General features: G+C 39.5%; 1 protein-coding gene across 8 annotated transcripts in view; it reads right to left on the bottom strand.

Annotated features, from left to right (window-relative positions):
• Window positions 1-26,418, bottom strand: part of LOC117973789 (ankyrin repeat and KH domain-containing protein 1-like) — a 79,018-nt gene that overhangs the window by 16,147 nt on the left and 36,453 nt on the right. For 6 of the 8 annotated variants that reach the window (XM_058996035.1, XM_058996036.1, XM_058996033.1 and 3 more), the window contains exons 6-26: window positions 24,697-24,930; window positions 24,371-24,465; window positions 23,531-23,768; window positions 23,220-23,411; window positions 22,457-22,566; window positions 22,010-22,097; window positions 20,213-20,340; window positions 19,613-19,756; window positions 19,154-19,256; window positions 16,317-17,093; window positions 12,350-12,486; window positions 9,055-9,166; window positions 8,651-8,796; window positions 8,130-8,272; window positions 7,759-7,972; window positions 5,882-6,057; window positions 3,432-3,594; window positions 3,068-3,163; window positions 2,757-2,873; window positions 2,196-2,358; window positions 1,170-1,626 (exon numbers count right to left, since the gene is read on the bottom strand). In XM_058996035.1, coding sequence (XP_058852018.1) covers window positions 1,170-1,626; window positions 2,196-2,358; window positions 2,757-2,873; window positions 3,068-3,163; window positions 3,432-3,594; window positions 5,882-6,057; window positions 7,759-7,972; window positions 8,130-8,272; window positions 8,651-8,796; window positions 9,055-9,166; window positions 12,350-12,486; window positions 16,317-17,093; window positions 19,154-19,256; window positions 19,613-19,756; window positions 20,213-20,340; window positions 22,010-22,097; window positions 22,457-22,566; window positions 23,220-23,411; window positions 23,531-23,768; window positions 24,371-24,465; window positions 24,697-24,930 — 4,033 coding nt within the window. The remainder of the gene's footprint in view (window positions 1-1,169; window positions 1,627-2,195; window positions 2,359-2,756; window positions 2,874-3,067; window positions 3,164-3,431; window positions 3,595-5,881; window positions 6,058-7,758; window positions 7,973-8,129; window positions 8,273-8,650; window positions 8,797-9,054; window positions 9,167-12,349; window positions 12,487-16,316; window positions 17,094-19,153; window positions 19,257-19,612; window positions 19,757-20,212; window positions 20,341-22,009; window positions 22,098-22,456; window positions 22,567-23,219; window positions 23,412-23,530; window positions 23,769-24,370; window positions 24,466-24,696; window positions 24,931-26,418) is intronic. The other 2 variants (XM_058996037.1, XM_058996038.1) reach the window with 1 other exon arrangement.

The following is a 26,418-nucleotide window of genomic DNA, read 5'->3' as shown; positions in this document are numbered from 1 at the left end:
AAAGTAGTCTCCTTGGCCAGAAGCATCTTAAGCATCCCAGCAACATTATTCACTAGCGAGCAGCTTTTCAGCAATGCTGGGCAGACTGAAAACAAGCTACGTTTCTCTTATAAAGCAAAGAATGTGGATGCTATCATGTTTGTTAACAAAAACAAAGTATAAGAAATGGACAATAAGATACAGGACTGTTTTTTGTTATGTTGTTGCTGTTTCCATTACTTGGATTCACTTGTTTAATTTTTCAATGGATTATTTCATGCTTTTACCACCATTTGGCACAGATCAAGTCCACGAGTTATGTATAATATGATGTCATTTAATTGATGGAATAGTTTTCAATAATGCAGTAGCTATTCAGTATATAAATCAGTAGTTGTAAATGCTTCTGTTTGTTGTGGTAACATCAATGCATTGGCTGTTTTGGGAAACTATGCTAATGGTAAAAAAGGCATCATTGTCCCAGCCTTATAACCAGACTGGTTCTTCCAATTGTACACAGAAACCACAAGAGATCTCCAATCCAGAGGACTACCTATATTTTATGACAAATTACACAGGACTAGCAATACCCAATTCTTCACTTACTAACAAAATGTTACAGCCTGCCAATTACATGCATGTATAACTTTGTCTTGATTATTGCAATTTTTTGGTTTGTTGGTATACCTGCCACCAAGCTTAGAATGCTTCAGCCTGTTCAGAAGGCAGCTGCCAGACTGCTTTCTCATACTCGTCATTCTCAACACATTACTCCAGTGCTCATATCCTTGCATTGGTTACTAGCGAGCTACCGAAGAACTACTAACTGTATATTCCTACTCGTTCCTTGAGATAAAAAAATGCAGAACTATTAGTTGTTTCAAAAAGTGGTCTTAAATCAGCTGGAGCCAGAGCTTTTTGCTGTTGTGCGCCTCGGTTCTGGAACTCTATTCTGGTTACCAATAGACAGGTTGAAACATTGGATTCTTTTAAGTCTAAATTGAAAACATACTTTTTTGAATGTGCTTTTATACAATTGGTTGTAACTGGAGTGCACTATATATTGAGCTATTTTGTTTAACTTTGTACAGCGTTCTGGGGTGCCATGGTGTGAAGGGTGCAATATAAAAATTAATTTGTATTGTGTTACTGCATTAAAATGCAAAGAGATCCAATGGGGTCCCACTTACTTTGGCTGATTTTTGGGAACAGAGGAAGCAAACTTCTCATCTCTCAGAGACGAATGCAACATTGCGGCCTGCCTCTTTTCCCCAGACGAGGGTAGGTCTGGAAGGTAGTTTAGCTCCTGGCTCTTGCTGCCGCTGCTGCTCTCACTGTTGCAGTCAGTGCTGTCGAGGTTATCAGAATCACTGTTCCCCCCAGCCCCACCACCTCTCGGCTCCCCATGTATTTTATTTTTGTCCGCCTTCTGTTGTGCTAAAGACATTTGAGGATCTTGTAATATAATCTGAATATTTTGGGAAGTGTCTATAATTTTATTTTTCTTGTTTTTCCGGTTAGTACTTGGCGTGGTCACCACATTGGCTCGCTTCTTCCCAAATGCATTGGTAAAGGTGGGGGAGGTGGCAGAAATGCCAATTGTGGTGGTCGTGGTTGCACTTGGAGGCTCAATGGGAACTTCAGGTTCTGCAAACAGAAAAGGGAAGGAGTTAAAAAAAAAAAAAAAGTCAACTTACAGAAGTCTTTCAGCACTATGTAACTACGCAAAGTGACAGCCATAATATAACTAATTAAATCGTTTTGGTCTTGGAAAGTCAAAGGACAAATATTATATATGAGCATACTCAAGGACGGGACATGTTTACTGGTCTGCTGGGTTGAATGGAATTGTTTCTTAGACTACATTGGTTTAGAGGGGAGTTATTCTTTCTTGGCCTAGTTAAAGTTAAAACTATTACAAGAAGTTTGAAATCTCATTTTGTACCCTATATATTCAGTGCCTTTACCATTGCTTAATTTTACTTTTTGGTTTAACACGTATACACCTCTAAAGGGATAACACTATATTGCAGCCTTCTCAATGTTACCCTTCCCCCCGCCTCCCACATGCACTTTTTCCACCTCTATCTACAGTTGCACTATAATCAAATACACATTTTATCATAGTGTAGCCAAATTAGGTTACTATTTTTGATAAATAGCTTCAGGCGGATATAAAATGGCCTAATAGAAGTGTTAATTAAATTAAATTATACCCTCAGAGGAATCTTTTTCTGGATCTTGCATTTCTGAAACCTCTTTAGTCTTAGCTTCTTCCTCCTCCTGTTTTCTTTTTTGCTCCTCTTTCTTCTTCTTTCTCTTCTCCTTGCGTTTCTCTCTCTTGGCTGCTAGAGCCTGCTTCTTGCTTTCTTCTCGGGACTATTGTAGAAAAAGGGTGGGATCAAAACAACACCCATATGTTGGAATCATTACACAATTGTAAAGACATGCAGCTTTCACTCCACTATCCACCCTATAATATATACAGTATGATCTTTTCACAGTATATTAAAACAGCACCTTAATTATTCCTACAGTCAGAGAAGCTTGGATTAGTTTCATTATACCAACATTGAGAAACACAAAACTAAACCCCAAATACAAGCACTGACTCCAGTGCATGGGATAAACAAACTTCAGAACTCAACCTCCATGTGACACATTAGAGATGAGCAGATGGCTTTATCAAGTTTGAACTGGAATTTCAGCACATTGTGGAGCTGCATACTCAGTGGTATACTCAAAGGAACATGTTTAGGTAGAAGCTCTTCCCTCACCTTCTCCAAGTCCAGTTCTTTCAGCAGGATGCTTGCGTTCTTGTTTGCTTCTGCTGCTTGCTGGTCTTTGGCTTTAACTATGGTTTCCATACACTGGTGGCATTTCTTCAATAACTCCTGAAAAGGTCATTTAAAACTAAACTTCGCTTCAATCATGAACACACAAAAGCAACAGACTCCATATGGAAAATGGAATACAGATTAAAGAAAATACTTAGACTGCGGTTAGCATTTCCTGAAATCCATAAGGATGAAGTATAAACCATAAGAAACTTTAATTTAGAACATGAACAATAAAAACAAACACATACCTTATCAGCAATGGTAGCGATGTATCTCATGCATTCAATGTCAGATGGGAACTGATTAACCTCTTTCACTAGATACTGTACTACTTTCACATGGCCCTGTAAACACACAATTGAATTATTACATTTCACACAAACTGGGTACAAAAGTTGCATACATTGGGATAATTCATATAATCTTATTTTCTACAGGACAAGCTTTTCATAAGCTACCAGATAATACTTGGATTTCAACTTTAGAATTGGAGGCTGTACATAAGAACACACTACTTCAGTATTACAACTTGGTTTCTCTGGACATTCAGAAGTGCTTCTGTGCCGCGGCAGGTCTATTTAACAGTGGTTTGTTTGTGGCTCCTGTGCACACCTTTCGGAAAGCTGCCATGAGCGGGGTGATCTTCCTGTTGTCTGCAGCATCCACATCAGCACCAGCTTGCACCAGGAGCTGCACCACGTCGAAGTGGCCACCGTTCGCTGCCAGCCAGAGGGGGGTGTTGCCCTTCTTGTTACGGACATCAATATGAGCTCCTCTGTAAAATAGAAATTTTAACTGTTTAGTAAGTTCTTGGTTTATGTAAATGGTGTTTTCAGACAACCTTTTAGTGACAAAGACCAACAAAAATAATTCTGTATATACACAAGATTAAAAAGTACAGTGCACCCTCGCTGCAACGTCCTTCATAACGATGAACCTGGCCCTGGATCCAAACTAAACAATAAAAAAAATAAAATAAAATAAATAACCAATAAATATACAAAAATTGATGATCTAGGCCCACACTGTCAACATCCCACGCCAAGTAAAGACCAGCACAAGAACTGAGACTTGAAAGTTCATCAGATCTTCATGTCGGATCGATTTGGAATGAAAGCTTTTGCTTGTTGAATTGAAACAAAACTGAAACTTTAGGATTTGATGCACTTTGAAACTTCTCATAAAAACTGGACTGATTTTGAATAAAAGTTCAGTTTCAATTTGGGATTTTTGCTTTTTTTGTTCTGTGTTTTAATTCAACAAATAGGATAAAGTAGAGGCAGAATACTGGATACATGTCACGAACAGGTACATGTAATTCTACTTTTATTCACAATCTCATCTCAGTAACTTACTCCAAACAGTTTATCGTTCATTTTGATTGTCATTTCGCTATAACAAACCCCTCTCTAACAAACAAAAAAGGCTTGGACCCCAACAGGTTTGCTATAGCGAGGGTGAACTGTATGATCATCTTGTTTAAAAGTTTAGCTCAATTAATTTTACAATCCTGGAAACTACTATTTTAGTGACTCTGCAGCAGCAATTGTTGATGCATAGTTCACCCTCTAGTCTAAGTCGCTTTGGATAAAAGCATCTGTTAAATGGCCAATTAATAATAATAATAATAATAATAATAATAATAATAATAATAACAATAACAATAACAATAACAATAATAATAATAATAATAATAATAATAATAATAATAATAATAAATTACAGCTTGACTGTCTCCCCAGGTATGGGGATTTTTGAAGGAGCTTGGTGGCGTCGGCCGCCTATGAAAGACATTGTTCTTCGCTGGAGGTTTAATGTGGTGCTTGATGCACCCATGACGCCTCCATTTGATCCCTTGCATTCAGCTGAGCTGAAACTTTTAATCAGTCTTGCTTTCTTGCATGCAATCACCTCCACAAAGCGGTTGAGAGATGCAGGAATTATTATGTGAAAGCCAGCTTAATTTTTGCAGAAGCTAGGACAAAGGTTACGCTCCGTACCAATCATGCTTTTTTGCCAAACACTATCTCGGCATTTCATGTCAGCCAGGCTTTCCATCCACCACCTTTCCAGTCTGACAGAGCACGGCAGCTCCATATGCTCTGTCCAGTGCGAGCCCTAGCGTATTATGCTGACAGGACGAAAATTTCGAGACAGTACGAACAATTTTTTGTCTGCTATGGGGCCATGTCCCATGGTCAAGCCCTGTCTAAGCAGAGACTGTCGAAACGGATAACAGACGCAGTCAGGACTGCCCATGAGCTGGCCAACTTGCCTCCTCCAGAAAAGCTCACTGCCCATTCCACCAGGGGCACGGCAACTTCGTGGGCTTTATTCCAGGGTGCATCTGTCAAAGACATTTGCAATGCTGCAATATGAGCTACTCCCCATACCTTTACTAGGTTCTACAGACATGTTGTGGATCCTCAAAACCCTGGTTTTGGAACTAGAGTGTTGAGGGTGGCTTCTCAGGTCGACCCTTACAACACAGGCATAGAGGAAAGTTTCTGCCTCAATACTTTAGCCCTAGTTCCTTGTTACTGGGGTTCCGAATGGTAACGCACAAGGCAGCCTCGGCTTAGCCTTGTAGCATTCCGGTCGTGCAGCAATGTTACAATGTTGATTTAGGTGTTAAACATTTAAATACAACGCTAGATCTTTAAAAAGTCCACTCCCTTTCTGCACCCTGCCCATTTTTTCCAGACCTTCATAAGGATTAAAAAAAACACCCTCAACATGATACATATTTTCTTTGGACCAAAATTCTCTAGACTGGGCACAATTTCTTTAGACTTCAATTTCAATTAAACTGATTAATTTCAAGGAATAGTTTTCTATTCAGAAGCACCATAATGTAATCCAAATAACTAAAATGGACCCTGTATCTACAGCCCATCAAAGTGTGAGCAGACCAGTCACCGTCCTTTCAAAGTTTAACTGTGGACTCCCCTATAAAAGTCTCCTCTTTATACATATTGTAAACTGCTGCTGAAAGTGGCAGTCCTGTATTTAAGCGTTTCTTCAGGTGATTGTGGTTTCTCAATTCAGAATGAGGGAGTCACCTGTTGATAAGCAGCTCACAGAACTTGTAATGGCCCTTGTCTGCTGCGATTGTTAAAGCCGTGTCCCTGGATGAAGGCACTGGGGGTGCGTTGACATCAGCTCCTTTGTCAAGCAGGACCCTCCCAACCTCAGCATACCCTCCAGATGCAGCCTCCATCAGGGGGGTAAGGCCAGTCTGAAGTGGGGGGAAATAATATTTATTTAACATCAACCAGTTTTCATGCGTAATTCGTCAAATAAGAACCAACAGATTACATTCTGTATGCTTACCTCAAAAAGACAAATGAAAAAAATACCGGAGTCATTTTATTAATTTTTTACCCTATAGCATATATCACCCTTTTTTATGTTCTATAATTTAAATGCACAGGAAGGACCCTATACTGGCAATTGTAAAGTCAGGGGTATTTTCAGTAAGAGATTAGCACCTGCAAGTACATTAAAAATAATCCCATTAATCAAAGCACAAATCAGTTCAGGAGGAGTTAGGGACAGAATTAATCATTTTTAAATACAGCTTTTTTTTTAAGCTTTACAAAAAAAAGTCACATGACTTGAGCTCAGTATTTTGTTATCCCAAAGAACAATACTACTAAACAATCAACAAACCTATCTGCTCACTATTTAAAATGTAACTAACATTATGTATGTGCCCAATGAGCTACTGATGTAAAACATAGACTGACAATATAGCGAGAGGCCCATAGAAAAACAAATAGGCTAACAAATACTGTACAACCACTCCCTCGCTTTATCGGGTGTGTCAGGGTCCAGTATAAATCCTCTACGCAACCTGCTTTTTCTCTTTTTTTGTATAAAAAGCAGCACACCATTTTAATTCGTACAGCGGAGGGTAATTGCTTCTCATCAACTTGTCTCCAATTAACTTCATGAGTCTTCCTCTCCTTTCTCAAATGCACAAACCCACTGCATTGAAAGAATCCATTCCCAACATAGGAGGGTTGTTGCTAGGGAGCTGACGTCACTGCCTTGTGACTTTTGCTAGTGCATTGCTGCCACACGTGAATACCTCGTTGACTAACATAAAAACCGCTTCAGCAAGTAGATATTTAATTTGCTTTGTGTTATTGTGCAATACGTGTGTATATTATAACAGTACGATATTAATGCTTTGTTTTTAATTGTTTTGTATATTGTTGTTTGTGATGTGCAGTACGAAATAAAACGAACAGTAATTCTAAGTGCCTATGTATATTGCAGCGAAGGCATACACAGTTAGACAGTAAAAATGGGGAGCCAACTCCAGGGATGCGATATATACAAATCCACAGTATAGCGAGGGGCGATAACACGGGGCATGCATGCATACACCCATTTCATATTTTACACTTATCATTGGCAGTTATGTTTGCTGCTTCAGCCATGATGTACATTGTGGCAAAAAGGAGAAATCATCAGGTCACGCCACAACAGAACTGTCTGGACCATACAACAACCTGATGGTGGAGCTCCAGTTGGAGGATGTGGACAGCTACCGCAGATTTCTGTGGATGTACACCACCACCTCCTGACACCGTCAGCTGCTAGACATTGTCACGTGACTTCACCTTGCTCACTGATTGGATACTTGTCCACGCCAATCGCATCCGCATTGCAAAAAAATAGAGCCCCACTTGATAGCTTGCGAATGAATGCATTCCTATCGAGCCCGATTGCACGGTGCAATAGTGATGCGATAATTATGCAATCCATGGGTTGCGATTGCATCGCATGGAAATCGCATAGTGTATCATGGCATTTAGACTTGCACACAGCATTAAAATATAGCCCCCGGGCATCTAGACTACTTGATGTAGGAAGTTGTAGTGCTGCACTGAAGAGAACTGTAATGTATTTCCACAGAGCTGCTGCTCACCTTTGCTCTGTGTTCCACGTTTGCCTTCCTATCCAGCAGCAAGCTGACTACCTCGGCTCTGCCTTGGAAACATGCAAGAGTGAGGGCAGTGTTTCGATTGGTCTCAATCTGGGCGTTGATATCAGAGCCCATATCCAGCAGGAGCTTTACTGCTGGCACGTGTCCATTCATAGCAGCCAGCATCAGCGGAGAGATCCCTAGCTTGCTCCCAGTTCTAAAAAGAAAACAAAAAAAAAAAACACACAACAATAAAACACGGTGTTAAACAAACATTCTGATAATATTCAACGAACACAGCAACGCAAAGCTCATCTCCTTGTACAGCTGGCTCTTGGGGTGTGTATAATTTGTACGTTAAACTAACGAGTTACCTTGAATTAATCTCAGCCCCAGCATTGAGAAGGATCTTGATGATGTTGACATAACCCCCCGATGCAGCCAGGCTCAATGGCGTGTAGTCGGAAACATTGCGATGCTCTTTGTTTGCACCACGCAACAGCAGCAACTCAACCACCTAAAGAATATATGAAAATAGGGCAAAACAGTTAAATCACTCTGATTTAAGAGATTACGGAGACTTTTACATTTATACTGTTATTCTACAAAATATATACTTGAACTTGACAGAGGTAAGCTGGTATGTCCAAGTGTGTAGTCTCCATAATCTAGAAAACATGACTATATTGCAGACCCTTTAATTCAACTATACTTTAAAATAGTATTGTGCTTTCCGTGAATTACCTTTATTTATTTTTTATTAGAAACAACTTGCATTTAGACAAACTTTATCAATAATAAATAAAACTAAAGTGGTGTCAGCACTTGTTACTAAGTTTTTCAAGAAAGTTATTTGTTCCCAGGCTGTGATAAGCAGGTGTGCTTTGCACCGTACCTCTTGCCTCCCCCCAGAGCACGCCAGCGATAGAGGAGTGTCTTTGGTTCGCTCTGACTGCGCCTCGATATCGCCCCCTTTGTCCAACAGGATTTCCACCACCCCCACGTGCCCTGCAGTGGCTGCCAGAATGAGAGGCGTAAAACCTGTGAAGAGAGAAGAGGCCTGGTTACAGACACACACCACACAGAATACTGCAAGCCGGAAAAGCAAACAAATTTTTTTCAACATCTCCGTGGATGGATTTGAATGCAAAGCATATACTCCAGGTGCAGTATTAGGCATCAAAGTCAATGCCTCCATGGAAAATCAACACATCTAATGCAAAAAACACACACCTTATTTATGTCTGCCACAATACATAAAATGTCTAATAGGATAGTTTCAATAAGTCTTCAACGTACCCTTTTTGTCCCGGTGTTCAATGTTGGCACCGCGGGCTATTAACACGGATACCAGCTCCTCATGTCCTCCTGCACACGCCAGTGTTAGTGCCGTGTCATGGTTGCTTTCCGTCTGAAACGAGCCAAAGTATTAAAAAACGACCAATGTTTCATGCTAAGACAGATGACAGCATTTGTAAGTTCTCCCCATTAATACCTGGTCGTTGACATCTAATGTTTAAAAAAAAAAATGGACCCCAATTCATTTTATTATATAACACACACACACAGTTTAACTTCACTATAACAAACTCTTCTTATAATGAACCCCCTTATTTTTAGTTTATAATTTTATTTTAAACATACAGTTTAAATGTTGATGAATGTGAAGTTGTCTTGAAAGAACTACTGTATAAAGATATTCAATTCGATTTGGGCATTTCTTCATTATTCTGATACAGCAAATTGCCAGACCCTATTATAGTGAATACACAACTCTGCATAACTGCATGGGCTCATACACAACTATTTTCCCCTTTTATTTTATTACAAGTAACTTAAAATAATGAACAAGTTAAGAAAAATAAACCAACTTGAAATAAGTTATATGCTCAATGCAAACCACACTATTCTCTGGCAATGCACGACATGAAAAATAAGATAATGTACATAACAGCCAACATAAACAGTCAAAGGGTATGTTAACGTTTAGCTAAAGAGCAGAAATGAAAATATTACATTGTTAAAATGTAAAAATGTATCAATTCTGAGAATGTTGAGTTTGTACAGGATCACACTAATCAATTTGAAAGATTATAGCAGACAAAACATTAGTTTATCATCATAATCCTGTAATCCTGGTTCCCTGAAATACAAATGTAACCATTACCGTATGGGTGTTTATTATTATTATTATTATTTATTTCTTAGCAGACACCCTTATCCAGGGCGACTTACAATTGTTACAAGATATCACATTATTTTTACATACAATTACCCATTTATACAGTTGGGTTTTTACTGGAGCAATCTAGGTAAAGTACCTTGCTCAAGGGTACAACAGCAGTGTCCCCGACCGGGGACTGAACCCACGACCCTCCGGTCAAGAGTCCAGAGCCCTAACCACTACTCCACACTGCTTATCAAAGCTGCTCGTCAGAGATTGTGATGCAGTCATGCCCGTCCCTGAGGGCATTCAAGGACTGCACGCACAGATCTCAGCACCATTTTTCCTTCAAGCCTGCTGCAATCGTTGAAGGTTAATGGTTGCATTTCTATTTCAGGGAACCAGGGTTATGATAATAACGTAATGTTCCCTATCAAGTATGAACTGTAACCATTACCACATGGGTGAGTGTACCAAAGCCGTAGCAAGGGGAACATTAAAGAACGACTGGAATGCTACAAGGCTAAGCCGAGAGGTCTCTACGGCTGGCCGCTCAGGAGCTGCGTAAGGGCTGAAAACCAGTTTCCCTGGGCCAATAAGTGGCTACTAAGAGCACCCTGGCCCAGTCCTGCCTGATTTTCTCCAGATACAGCAGGACGAGCGGTGGGTAGGCATATAACAGTTGCCTCGGCCACTGGTGTGCCAAGGCATTTAATCGCCAGCGGGTCCCCGCCTTCTGTTATGGAGAACCAAAGGGGACAGTGGGTCGATTCCTGGGAGGCAAAGGGATCTAGCTCTGCTCTCCTAAACCTCTCCCAAATGAGGCTCACCACCTCGGGGTGAAACCGCCACTCTGAGACACTGGGAACTCCCCTTGAGAGGAGGTCTGCCGCCCACTTTAAATCACCCCGGGCAGGTGTACTACCCGCAGTGAGAGGAGGTTCTTGAGCACCCACACCATAAATCATGCAGGCTACGCAATGGAGACTGGGAGACCTGAGGCCACCCTGGTGGTTTATATAAGCCACCACGGTAGTGTTGTCCATGGACAAGCACATGTCTCCCTTCTGCAAGGCCAGATAAAACTGCCTGCAGCTCCAAAAAAATCTATGTGGAGACCCCTGGCAGGGGGGTTCCATACCCCGTGCCCCCCTGCCATTCTACACAGCACCCCAGCCAAGGCTGGATGCATCCATGGTGATGACCTCCCTTCTAGTGACGCTGCCCAGCTCTACGCCTAGGCATAGATGGGCAGGCTGTGTCCACCAAGAGAGCGCCTATAGACAGTGGCAAGACACTGTCACTAAGCGGCCATGGTTCAACGCGTGCTGAAAAACCCTGCTGTTGATCCAGGCTTGGAGACCAAATGGAATGGTCTGGGAAGCTGCTGCTATCAAGCCCAGAAGCCTCTGGAACGTCACTACCGTGAGCGCTCTGTTGAGTTTGAAAAAGCGCCAAACAGGCAGCTATTCACCGCACTCTGTCATCCGACAGAGTGGACAGCATGGACCTGGAGTCCAAGCACACTCCTAGATAGGAGGCTGTCTGCGAAAGTGTGAGTTGGCTCTTTGCACAATTCACAGACAAGCCCAACCGATGGAAGGTGGCCGGTGACGAGCTCCGTGTGAGCCTCTGCTGGAGACTGGGCACAAATTAGCCAGTCGTCCAGGTAACTGAGAACACCAATGCCTTTGAGTCTCAATGGGGCCAGGATAGCTTCATGCACTTTGAAAAGACACGGGGAGCTAGAGAGAGGCCAAATGGCAGGACACAGAACTTGTACACCGTTCCTTGATAAGCGAACCACAGGTACCACCTGTGCCCTGGTTTTATGGGGATGTGCAAATACACGTCTTTGAGGTCCTCTGTGGCGAACCAGTCGCCTGGCCTGACTGACTGAAACAGCTGTTGCATAGTCAACATTTTTAACCTCCTTCGACCAAGATACAGGTTTACCTGTCTGAGGTCGAGGATTGGTCTGAGGCCCCATCCCGCTTGGACACTAGGAAGTACCTGGAGTAGAACCCTTCCTTCAAATGGAGAGGGTGTACCATGCAATAGCCAGTTTTTGTAGCAGAGCTGTCACCTCCTGAGACAATACTGCAGCATCTCGCAGGTCCGTGACTAATGTTGTGGTCACCCCCCCGAAAGAGAGTCAATTGCACAGAATAGCTAGTCTGAACAGTAGTAAGCACCCACATGTCCGTGGTGCACTGACACCAATACTCCAGGTGGCTCCCTGAAAAGCTCCTAGGGCTGGTGCTGGGCTTGTGGCTTAGCCTGAGGTTTTTGCTTCCGTGTGTGGCGGAGAAACTTGTCAAACTTACGTAATGGTTATATTTTGTACTTGATAAGGAACTATAATTCATTTATCCATCAGTGCTACTGGCTAAATGAGCTTAAATCCGCAAACAATCCAAGTGCACTTACATGTGCGTCTATATCCACTGAGGGATAAAGTGGCAGCATCGAAGGAGGGGAGACGCCGTTACTTGGGGTCTGTGCCTGGGGCTGGGGTGAGGGCGATGGAGTAGTGTTCAGCATGGCAGGCACTCTGCTACTCACAGCTGGAAAGAGAGATTACACGATCAGTAACATTACAGATTGAGAACACATGAAACATACAATGCAAATATACATGATGGAAGAGAGAATGTCAACTTAAACTGAACTACTAACCTACCTTAAATCAATTTCATTTAGCAATAATTTGAAATTATGGAGATTTTTGTCTGTCCTCTCCCCTCCCTCCTTGCTATAACATAGCTTTGTTGTTGCTACCTTACTATGCACCTCTGCATTTGTAAAAGTAGTAACTGGTCAAATTCAATTTATTAAATTGGGGCTTAAAATGACAATCACATAATGCCTTCAGTGTAAAAAATATGAGCCTTGTATGCCACGGTCTAAATCAAGACTTTGCAGATGCATGTAAGGGATGCAATTTTTAAGAGCAAAACATTGTGGTCAGCAATGCCTTGAGATTACAGCATTGCCACAAAAACAACAAGTCCAATTCAGTTAATTTTTTTTTTTATAAGCTTTTTTCAATCATTTAACCATTTCAAACTCTCAGAAAACCAGAGATAACCAAGCTGCATATCTACTATAAAAGATAATTGAACAGAAAAAAAGCAACCACTTTTTTATTTACGATCAAGTGGATTTAATTTTTTTAAAATCTATTTATTCAGGATGATCCCATCCTGCAATGTGACAATGCACAGCCTTTCAGCAGCAGACCCGTAGTTAATTTCACATTGTTGCAGGGTTTAGCTGCATCTTTCTATGATAAAACATTCCCTTTAGAAAATGGCTTTTGGGAGCACCCAGACCTACCCTCACTGAGTGTGATACCACAGTGCATTACGATGTCATTGTGAACACTACTGCAGGAACCGATTCACTAACAACTAGTTACTTTAACAACCAACAAGATTTCACAGCAAAGTGAGCGCACTTAAAATATGTATTCAACAAAAAAGTGGAGCCACTTTATGTCCAGCCATAGGTATGTATATCTATATCTACAGATAGATGTAGACATAGATATAGATACACCAAACTTTATAATTTACTTGGAATTGTATTTTGCTTTGCCACGTGTGATACATTAGGTACGGCCTAGGCTGGACATTAAAATGGCTCAACTTTTTTGTTGTTGTATACATATTTTAATAGGATACATGCAATTTTATAATAAAAACACTCAAACATAACATGTATAACTCTAAACCTAAACTACTGCTCTGATTAGTCATATATTAGATGAAAATATTCTACAAGTGCCATTCACCTTTTACATAATCTAGTTCCTCCCATTAGCTTTATTGGCATTCAATTACCTCAGTCAAACTGTACTGATGCAACGAGCAAGACAAAAAATACTACAATAAGAAACTTGATGCAAGCAAGCAAAGCAAAAAGGAGTACAAGTTGCTAATGAATGCAAACATGTTACCATCACTTTATAAAAATCAAAGTAACAAAAAACTACCTGCTGAAAGATCAAACAACTTTTACTGGTCCCTCTAACTCCAACTAATACTTCTTATACGCAAGAATAAAATCAAAAGGAGGGGAGGGCGGGGTGACTGATCTGGAGATGTCACAAGATGCTATAGAAGCTGGCCTTTGCTTCCATTTAAATTATTTTCTCTCACTGAAATAATGTTGTATCCGGGATACGACTCCTAAGTTACAAGAACAGCTTTTGAATTCCTGTGGCAGTTGTGCTTCAAGGGTAATGCATGTTTACAGGCAGCCTTCTTGAGGTGGTCTTGTGTACGTGTTAGGGGTTTGGAACGTTGAGAGCCATTATTACAAATGGAGTCATATCCCAGATAGAACACTGACCAACGGCCACCGCCGTCATCCAGATAAGAGCCAACATCGTTCAGTGAACCCATAGCCTTCTAAACTAAAGTTCTGCATTTAACAACAGCTACACTTCACAGAAAACACATTTACAAATTCACTGTCATAAAATCAATAAGCAGGACAGTAGACTTCATCATATACGCTGCTGTTCTGGAGACTAATATATAAAAAAATGACTTCTATGTAAACCCTGTTCCAATTTTCTTATCTCTAGCACAACTCCGATATGACGGCCTTAATCAAGAACACAGACCTCGAACTTGAATAAATACAAAATACATCAAAGAAACTTCAACTGGTCAACCATATCTGCATTATTTGGGAGACTAATTACATACTAACTAATGGCAATATACCTGTGGTTGATGACATGCTTTTGGAAATCAACAAGTCCACCTTTCAGGTAAACCAGTTATCAACTAAACGTTTACTCTGGACTTTGAAAAACTGCCAAAATTAGCAGGATTAAATAGAAGCACAACCATCCCAACATGTCTGTGTATGTGGAATTGTGTGCCTATTCCATGTAGTAAAACAGTTATCCAAACAAAAAAGCTTAGATTGCTAGGAATTCAGTAATAAATGTTATTTTTTGTCACTTGTAGACTAGAAGCAATAGCATATCTCTCCATAAAAAAAGCCATTCTGGGATGCAGGTGAGAACTTCTACTTAAATGAATGAGAATGAGGATGCACTGAATTGTGTCAAACTTATTGGGGTTTATTCATGATGAGGAGTCTTTGTGCCTCAACATGCAACTCTGCTCCAAAAAGTAAATTTCTACAGCACAACACAGTGGTAAATGGAAGTTGATCAACCCATTGTTTCATTTATTTTCGGCTATGCAGCTTGGCGTTTCTGATTTTCTGAGTATGTGGGGGAGGGGCCCAGGGGCATGCTGGCTTCATTAGCGCTTAACAGTTTCGATTCTTTCTTCTTCAGTTCCTTTGATTTCACTGTTCCCGGTGTTACATCTGTAGGGCTTGAAGTTTTCGTTTTTTATTTTCCAAATCTCTAGCTCCCTTAAATATTAAATTAGTAGTAGTTAAGCTGTCTGCATCCTAATAAAAGAGAAAACTATTCAATACAAACTGGGTTTAAGATTCTTGTTCTTTGCTACAAATCAAGTCGATTTTAAATGATGGCTGCTATCAATGTAGACTCCGTACTGGGTATTTTATGCTGAAAAGAAAATCTGTCAGGACAACTGTCAAATGAGTGGGGGAAAATAACAAAAAGCACAAAGACAAACTAGGCAACTGCAAGAATGAATTGCAATTAGGATCAGAGATGAGCAACCAATGTAATGTGTCACCTCTGTTTGAAATAAAAATAAGGCGAAACAGAATCGGGCTGTCAACTCAAACTTCAAGCCCTATACATCTGTCTTGTGGTTCAATATGAATGGAGTAATAACTGGTTTAATTAACTCGATTTCTTACTATTAAATTCCTTGGGTAGTCTGTGGGTTGGTTTGCTTTAAAACTAAAATATAGTTTGGTGGCATTTTTTAACTTGAGATTCTGTAGCAACAGCCAGAAAAGATCCTGGAAATAAATACCCCTTGGCTGGCTATAGCTATAGAACCCAACAATATAGCCAACATGTTTTATTATTTTCAAATATTAAAAGATATAAAATAAAAACACCAAAACAATGATGATAGACCACACAAGGGAGCAACACCTTTTTTATTTAAAACTAATAACGTTTTGATATCAATTTTTAATATAATTGAAGATATGGGACAGTTTATTGCTTTGTATTACGTACATCTTTTAACATGGACAGTGCTTGCTGCATTATATTTTTTCAATAGTTTTTATATACTTTTATATAGTAATTTTAAGTATAGTAAAGGGTTCAGAAAGTTCCTTAAGAAGCCCAGATCACAGGTACTTCTGTTCTAGACTAAGTATTCTAAACATTCCTCAAGTGTTAAGAATGATCATGTTTGGGGCATGACTACAGGTGTAAAGCAGGAAAGAAAAGGGAAAAAAAAAAGTCTTAACCCACCTGCCATAATGTCATCAAGGGTGTCAGTAAGCGTCTGTGCAGGAGTAGCAACCATTAATCCATCTGGTGCTTGGGTCAGCAATCCCTGTCCCAGCCCAGCTATCTGTTGCTGTCCTAACATCTGCTGGTTAACCATGACTCGCTGGAGGTCAGGTGTGTTTGTGTTTGGGCTCTCCAAGTTAATAGAGAAATCTGTGGACTGCAGCACTGGCAATGGCTGGATAGGGATGAACCCTGTTTGGATAGGTGGGGGTGTCTCCTCTAGTTGCTGTTGCGACTGGCTTTCTCTGTACAGGATGGTGTCTACCTGGGGTAACTTGGAGAAGTCTTCGTCTGGCAGATCATCCTCTTCCTCTGCCTGATCAACGTCCTCTCCATCCGAGCACTGCTGGGCTAGTAAGGGTGGTTGCTGCAACTCTGGGGAGTCTTCTTTCAGTCCCTTGGCCTCCATGTACTCTTTGGTAAACTGCTGCTGCGTTTTCAGTTGCAGCTGCCGTTCGACCTTCTGCAGTTCTTTCAGGATCTTTTTCTTTTTCTGCACTTGCTCTTCCCTGCTCTTCTTCAGCTCTTCGATCTTGTCTTTGGTCAAAGGTTCGCCCTGAATCAGCTCCAGCGACTGCAGCTGTGCCTTCTCGATGGCGCTAATTCTCTGTCCCAGCTCATTCAGCTTGCCCTCAGTCTCTTCCACAATGCATTCTAAAGGTTGGTATGGGTGGAAAGGTGGCAGGAGGTCATGCTCAGCTACCTGCAGGGGACTTGACCTTTGCTTGGATGCACCTAAGCACATGAAAAACGATTGGAAATAAAATAAAATAAAAAAGCCATGCAAAAAATTACTTGCCCAATTGAAAAAGTTCAAAATATCAATACACTTTTTTTTTTTTTTTTTTTTTAAATCTCGGCTCAATAGAAAATCTGCCGCCGTTAAGTTTTTATAAATATGCAATGCTTTTGTTAAACTGACGACAACACACTTCTAGTCTAGCCTTTGCCCAGAAACAACTTATGAAATGAATCAAACAAAAAAGTTGTGATCCCAAAGCCAAATCCACCATAAGGAAGCTAGCTTAAAACGCACAGCTGAGGATATGGAGAAATAATGCATGACTGACTAGTCACTGTTAGTGGCTCGACCCAAATACACCAAAAATTGCATCCGCTATCTGTAAAAAGGCTGCATGTTTAAAAGCAACAATAGCATGAACCAGCACCATTTCTCTGAAATTTCACAAATCAAAATCAGTTCCTACATTCTAAACACTGCATTTCTCTATCGTACCAGGCAAGGGGTTTTGAAACCCTGCCCAATGGTGCCCGAGAAATCTAAGATCAGGGAAGGAATCTTGCATGTGAATGTCATTTTAAAGCCATCTGTTTGGCTAGCAGGTAAAACTGCTGAATTACAATTCTGCATAACATTAATAAATACGCTTGTGTGTACATATTTTCTACATTCAGATTTAAGTGTCTAACATTCACATTCAATAAATATTATAAATTTGCAGAGTAATTTGAATAGTGGTTTTAATCTGAAGGAAGAAACATGGATTACAATTTCACCAACACATTCCTCCCACAATAGGATTGTTTTCTGTTAGTAAAGGTGAAACAAAAATCACATAAAAGAAATCTGACTAAAACAGGAGTGCACTTATACGGGGCTCTCTACCCACCTGTACACCAATCAGCTGTTTATATCCAAAAGGAAACCATTTCAGAAATTCAGTGTGGTACTTACCTTTACCATATCATTATTTCAAACATACCATTTACATAAATCAGCTATCCAAAAAATGTCACAATTGTAAAAGGCCAAAGCTTCTAACTGATTAGTGCATTTGTTTAGTACATTACTCCTCTTTGCATTATCCAATATTACTAAATATTTGCTAACTAATGGCTAAAAGTACTTGTTTGCAATGAAGCCCTTCACTAAAAGTTGACTGAGGTGGGGAACATTCTGAAGCCACTACTCCACACACCCACAATAAGAAAAAGAAAAGACAGCACAGAAGTTCTGTCAGCTATGCTTACAAAATACTGAAAGTGTAGTTTGAGTTTCTAACCAATTAAAAGGCAAAACAGAACAAGTATTTAATATGCAAGCACTATTCCACCAAAAAAATGTAACTGACAAATCCAGTGAGCCACTTTGTGTATCTAAAGTTGGATTAGTTTACTTTCTGCACCACTCAACATTCCATTTAAACTCCAAGCAAGCCAACATGTACATCACCTTTCGCAGATCAGCCAGCATTATTGGTCTCTTCACTTCTATAATGACCCATTTAAAAAATGCAAACACCCATCCAAGAGAATATTTATTCAATTGGAATAAGAAAAAGAGACATGACATGTGAAAGCACCCGGAAGATTTGAGAAACAAACCAGGCAATTTTACGTTGCATAACACAAAATCGGTACAACAATGTGTTTCTCAGGCATGCAAAGGTATTCCAGGAGTTTATGCTACAAATGTTAAGCTGCATGTGTCATAAAATTCATATATATATATATTCATATTTTATATTTGCATCACTCAGACACTAACCTGTAAATTTAATTTAGTAAAACGTATAATATTCGGTGTTGCATTTTTAAAACAGGGTCACTATGGTAGCTCTGTGTAACGAGCAATGTAATTCAATCACAGCACAGCCTACTCCTAGTGTGCCCTACAGTTCTGACTGATTGAACACTGTCTACTGTCAATCTATACCAGCAAGTCAAAGCTGGAAGTTAAGCCTTTCTACAAATACACCAGTCTCAGTAAGTTTTACAGTAAATACATACACATTATTAATTAAAACCTTAAATTGACATAAATCATTACTAACCCTTATTGGCCACAGGAGGTGGTGCTGCGATGTTGGAAGGTGCTCTGTCCGGCTCCTGGGGAGGAACCACCATTGCAAGAGCTTGGACTGGTACACGTGGAGCCTGAAAAGGGGTTCAGCACTGCTTCATACTGACGACTAGAGTACAACTTAATAAAAACAGTCTATCCTGCTCCAACATCTAACCAAATTGACAAAGCAAGAAAAAGCTTCCTCAATAGATATATATATATATCTTTTTTTTTTTTTAAATTGACTATTTTTTTAGCATTAATGTAAAATGGTCTGAAGTGCTTGTATACATATACATTTTAAAATTGCATTTGTGTTTACATTACTACCCTAACTCAATCTCTCAAATCAACTTTTATATCTTATTCATCCACTACAAACATACCTATCCTTTATTACATCATGTATTTAAAAAGCTATGAGTAGATGCCGTTAACAGATTCTTACCTGAGAATGGTCATGGGAAGGAGGTGTAAGCTGGGACATATCGGGCGCAGGGACCGAGAGAATGTTGTTTGGATAATCTAGCAAGTAGGAGACTACGTTTGTGTGGCCACCCTTAGCAGCTTCGATAAGCATGGTTGATCCATCCTACACAAAGGGAAGAGAAACAGTCAAACAAATGTTAAGACCACTGTCTAAGTGAATCTCTATACTTTGTATCTGTCTCTCCAAAATAAAAAATAACCAGGTTTGAAGTAAGATGGAAGCAGCTGTTTTATTAAAACATACAAGAACTAGAACAAAAATGTATCGGACAGATTTTAAATGCAGTATGTATATCTATTGTTAACTTCAACCAATACCATGTAAACAAGTTATTTTAACATTAGATTTCCATTATTTCTCTCCTTTGTAAACATGGAAAAAGGTAAAAAAATATATATAAAAAAGTCATTGGAGGTATGGCAAGGTCAAATCAATCCATGTACTATAATGTAACGCACAGATAATGTATTAACTGAATTCCACTGATGCTGTAGACACTGTGCTGGTCAGTTAGGTTTGAAGAAAGGATCAACGAGCAGTCATGAAGGTACTGCTTACCTTCAATCGATGTGTAGGGTCTGCCCCGTGTGCCAAGAGGAGCTCAACAACAGCCAAGTGACCTCCAGCGCATGCCAGTGACACCACTGAATGATCATTGTTAGCTGTAGCCCTATTGACGTTAGCACCTATAACCAAAACACAGCAATGTTGATAAAACTCCAACAAACATATGAAAGTATGGTCACCTAAAAGAACTGAATAAAACTAAAAGCTGCAAAAGTTTAAGAGTGTAAACACAAACAGAAATTGCACTGTGCTAAGATCTTGAATATATTTTACATCATGTAATCATGTGCAGTATCTTGCTGTTGTACCACTGTCATTTAAAACGTTGACAATTAAACGCAAGTAGTAATACAATACAACTTTAAATACGAATCAGTGCATTTACAAGAAACATAAGAATTCTTATATTTTTCGGAAAAGATAGTTATTTTTCCGAAAAGTAATTCCAATATCAAGTCACGTAAAGCGTTTTCCGAAAACGTATCGGAAAATTCTGTTAAGTGATTTTTTCAATATTCCAATAGTATTCCGAAACCTAACAATTTATGGAGTGAAAAACACACTTTAGAAAACTCGATTCTGATTGTGTACGGCACATGTGGAAACTTTGTCATCATTCCCACAAATGTGATTATTAAAGCAACTATATACATATTTCTAGCATGACAAAATAAAATAAACACATTGGCAATAATGGATTAAACTTTTTGGACAGAGGCGAGACCGAGTACCTGAACAATGGGAGTTGGGAGAACGAGTTTTGTTTTGTTACTTTCCTATTTAAATGTCCATAGATTAACACTCGCATCTTCCTTGACTTTTTGTAAATATTACAGCCCAACTTAATTTTTGGATCATAAAAAGAACAAAACATGATCAAGACGAGGAGAAAGGAAAGTATGATGGCAAATTATAGAACGACGTCTTGTGTGAGGGTGGAAATAAAAAGCAGGCTAGAGGCACATAATGGGAACTGCTTTATGATTCTGGATTATATAATATGTAGTCCAAGGGATGCTTCTGTTGTGTGCTGTATTTATTTGTTCGAAAACCCCCAAAAAAATCCCCAACAAATGTATAAATGGATGTCAGGATATCAGTCACTGATCAGTTTACATGGATCCCTTTGTTTAGTTACAGATAAAGTTATATTATTCAGTTAAATAAAGTAATAAGTATTTGATCAAAAGCAAACTACATTATTACAACTTTTAGTACCATTTAGTACAACTAAACAGAAATTGCCTATACTGTTGGCGCTGCAAATTAATTCTAGCTGGGTAAAACGCATTGAAAATTCACATTAACGTATACTATGCAGTAGCTTATATGAAGAAACGAGTGAGCTGTTGCAAGGGGCAGACAGTTTGCACACGCTGGGGAATTAGAACCAGAGAGATGTACAGCACAATAATCTGTTGAATACAGCATGAGAATTTGAAACTTCACTGCATATGAAATACCTGATAATTCATGCCTGTCTTGCTACATACTGACCAAGCCCTGTCTGTTCCTATCCTAGTCCTATCCTACTGCGTATGCGCAAATGCTCTACGTTTTCCGAAAAATTAAATCCATGTACACAGTTGAATTTATCAGAAATCTAATTGTATTATTTATTTCAAGTCATGTAAACACAGAAAAAAAGTGTCGTTTTCAGAAAAACTATTTTCTGATTCAGTTTTCCGAATACATTTGTTTATTGAAAACTTAAATCTCATGTAAAACGTACTGACTGATAGTTTAAAGTTTAAGCAAACTGTTTAAAAAGTTTACTACAAAACATACCTTTGCTGATTAAGAACTGTACAGTGCATAAGTGGCCAGCTCTTGCAGCTTTCATCAAGGGTGTCCTCCCACCTTCCGATTCATGTTCCTTTAGCAAAGAGTAGAAAATATTATGTAGATTCAGATTGCTGAAGTACAGCAGATTTAGATTTTCTGTATTCTTTCTCTCAATACGTGACATCTCACTGTTTCTCCAGTTTAGACGAGACTTGTTTACGGACAGCTATTTTTTAGATCTCCGTACAATCTAGATAAATGCAAGCTGAAGTGGGCCAATTAATCCATGGGTTATTGCCCAGTTATTCATACATTTTTGTTTTTCTTTTCTATATAGCTGGAAGCTAAAGCTATTCAAAATCTTGTGCCAGTCTCATCTGAAAAATATTGATTCTGTCATTCTGATTTAATTATAGCATTCTGATAGTAGCCGTAACAATCTTGCTTTACCAGATCAGCCTCAGCTTGAAGGAGCACATCCGCCACGTCAGTGTGCCCATTCTCACAGGCATAAGTCAGCGCAGTGTCCCCTGTTGCTGTTGTAGCGTGAACATTTGCACCTTTAAAATAAAGTCAAATACATACACATCAATGCAAGTCATGAAAACATAATGATTTACCTGACCATTTACAATTATCACTGCTGCAATTAGTTAGTACTGGAGACATCTCTGTGGGTGTTCAGTAGAAATCCCCTCCATCGTTGGATAATAGAAACTGTGTCCATGTGCACTGAGCAGTTTGGATTAGTGTTTTACCAATGATGCCACAGCTCTTATTAGTGTAAATGTAATGATATAGGTACAACCTTTATATTGGTAGTTTGGTTCTGCATTTACTTGCTCATTTTTACTGGTTTACTCAGATTTGTCCTAATTGGCCAGTTTCTAAATCTACCTTGTCAAAACAAAGAAAACTTATAGTACTTCCACACACATACTGCAGGGAGCCTACTGGTGAATTTGTGGTTGACAATAATCCTTATCAGTTTTATTTAAAATATATAAAGTAGTGGTTCTCCATTTCAACACAAGCCTCCCCAACAGGACTCACAGATAGTTTCTAAGTCTCTAAACAGTTTGCAGCCACAGAGACTGCACAGAGAACATCCCAGCATAGTTTGGACTGCTACAGGCAGTTGAGGTCAGGCTTCGAGAACATATAGGCCCACTTTTTGTAAGAATGTTGAATTTAGTAGAAGCCCCTGCAATACCTGCTGCCAGCAGGTACTTGACCAATTCAAGATGGCCCTCTTGAGCGGCTTCCATCAGAGGTGTGGAGCAGCCCAGTTCAATGTCAGCTCCAGCCTTAATCAGGAAATCCGCCACTTCCAGGAACCCTCCACAGCATGCCAGAGTCAAAGCTGTCTCTTGGGTTTCTTCTGTTTGGGCATTGATATTTGCTCCTGAAAAGAGGTGGGAGGATCATCAATTTGAGATCAGAAATTTGAATACTGACCTTAATATTTCATGGTGTGTGTGTGTGTGTGTATATATATAGTATGGGTTGATAGGTGATATTTACCCTGTGCTAGCAGTAGTGCCACCATTTCTTCATGGCCTTCCCGAGCAGCTTCCATTAAAGGCGTATATCCTTCATCGTTCACCTCTTCCAGGTTTGCACCTCTCTCTATAAGCAATGCCGCCAGTTCCACATGTCCTCCACATGCAGCCAGGGTCAGTGGAGATTCAAAGGAATCAGCTGGCATGTTCACTTGGGCACCACTGTCCAACAACAGGCGGGCAACTTCAACATGACCATCCTAAGGAGGAGGAAAATACAGTTAGCCAGCATCCCTCATCTATACATAAACTTGAATAATATGATTGCAGAAAGGAAATATTCTGCTTTATTTTTCTTCTTTCCTTTTTAGGCCAAGTACCTTATCTAAGGTGAAAGTAGGTAGTTTATGATTATACTAAAATCAGGTCTGTGAAACCAGACGTAAATATGTAAACAAAAGATAGGAGTATACTTTATTGTTTTAAACATTTACAGCCTTCCTATAGTTTAACTGTTTAAATGGATACAACTGCTCCAAATCTGACATTTTCTTATGGTTTTGACAAGAGGTACAATCAAGCTCTTTATATTCTGTTTCTTTTAGGCAATTTAAGACTTAAATTAGATCCCACAAATTTTAGCAACAAAGGGAGAAAAGTAAAAAACTGTTATACGGTGTAGCATATATACAGAATACACTGAGCATTTAAGCATTACATGACAGTTAGCTTCAGCTAATGGCATGCAAACATAAGAGGCTTTGTGTATTGCCCTTGTGAATGGATTACATTTATAATCCCTTTATTATTAAAACAGCCTTCACAGACAGGCCTTCAGATCCTGTCCATAGCCTTATCTTACCATGCAGGCCTCCATCAGGGCTGTGTGCATCTCATCAGTTTTATGCTCCTGGTCAGCCCCAGCTTCCAGCAGAAACCTCACCATGTCTAAGTGTCCTGTACATCACAGATTTAAACTCTGATTACAACCTGAAAAGCTGAATACCATAAATCTAAATTACAAATCTAAACAGCATCTTCCTCCAACTTAAACAATTTATGTTCCCAATGGGTTGTTATTCCACAGTATTTGTCTGCAACTGCAAATTGTACAATTTAAAATCTAGGAGGAATTACCTCAATGCTCTCTGCAAAAAGTTTGTATCAAAGTTCCCTTGAATCACGAACCTTTATAACATGCCAGTGTAAGTGCACTTTCTTTGAACTCATTGGAGTGAGTGTTGATACCAGCTCCGTATTCTAGGAGCACACGTGCAACTTCCACATGGCCAGCACTAGCAGCTTCCATAAGCGGAGTGTGTCCGTTCTCATTGTGATCCTCAATGTTCGCTCCTTCTTTCAACAGCACTTTCACAACATCCACAAAGCCTCCGGCACAGGCATAAGTGAGTGCGGTGTTGCCTAAAAACAAAAAAGGTACAGGATTTTAAAACATGGACGAACACAGTTCAACATTATGTAGTCCAATGTCGGAGCGAGTCAGTATACCAGTTTTGCAGTTTACCGTGGTTTAGGTATATTACGGTATTGACACCATTTGTTACGTAATTACGGCATACAATAGTTAATGCTGTTTGTGTTCCTATGAAAAATGAAGGAAAATCCCATTTTCATTTGAGCATTTTTATTCAACATCCTGTACAAAACAAGTCTCAAGTACTACTCTGCTTTCTTACCTAGCCTCTTGAACATTCCAACCACTTCTACTTTACTGCCAATCACCATCATCACCACTGTTTTACCCTTGCATTACTCTACTGCAAACTTGCTTCTAAACACAGGCTTCCCGGGTCTCTCGTTCACTTTACATCATGACTGATGAGAATATTCCGCTACAAAAGAGCTGAAGAACAGTTAGGTATAGATACCAGCTGCTTATCCCTCAATTTCCACGTGGAGCACAAGCAAGTCCAAATTTGTCACTCCCATGAGAATAGTGTGCAGACATTTCTCTGTGCATCTGCAAAGTTTCTCATGGCTTTACGTTGTGCTACACTAAATCAATATTTTAGCTTTTCACTGGCAGATGGCAGCAGTCCCTAAGAAACGTGCTTGACAGACCGGCCCATCCTTAGATACTGTAAGCACAGCTGACAATAAAAAATGGACACTTGCTATAGAGAATGAGCGGAAGGTATTTATTTCTTTGTTGGTGTTGTTGTAAGAAAACCTTACCAGGATTGGTACTAGTCATAACGACAGATTTATTCTGCTGATGAAGTAAGCTACACTTCACAGATAATAATGACATCAGCACAAAACAAGCCAGGTTTATTCGCCTTGAAATCATAAAAAGAAAAAAAAGAGTTGACAGAACTGGATGGTCCAAGCCATTAGGAGACGCGTCAAATCACACTGGACATTTCCATCAATGCGTTCCATAAGTTTACCAACTAAAGCATCGCCATTTTCTGTCAAATACTAGTGATTGTTGGCGTTAGGCAATGTTTTAGCTGATGGACAGTACTGTCGCACAAAGTCACCAATACAACCTCTCTGGATTAAACAGTGGCTGTCCAGCAAAGCACAGCGCTCCGACAAACTCATTAACACTTCATTGTTCACTTCATTGTTTTAGTTTAATGTGTTGCTTATTTTTCATTACTGGGAAAATATTGGAGACAAAAATCGGGTATAATCAGTAAAAACCGACATCCAGTTAAAAAAAAAACAATCTTGTAATTTTTCGGTAAAACTCAGAATAAACCGGAAACGCGAAACACTAAAGATACAGTATATGACGTGATTGAAAATTTGTGACTCAAGTTTTCTAATGTATATGTGCTAGATAAAGACGTTAGCTCTGATAAGAGTTGAAGTCTGCTTTGAAATCTCACACAAAAAATATTTTCTAAAAAGTGATGACTGCACAATAACTATTTGCCGCAC

Source organism: Acipenser ruthenus, chromosome 22, assembly GCF_902713425.1.
Source record: "Acipenser ruthenus chromosome 22, fAciRut3.2 maternal haplotype, whole genome shotgun sequence".
Lineage (NCBI taxonomy): Eukaryota > Metazoa > Chordata > Actinopteri > Acipenseriformes > Acipenseridae > Acipenser > Acipenser ruthenus.
This window is presented reverse-complemented; position numbering and strand designations above follow the sequence as displayed.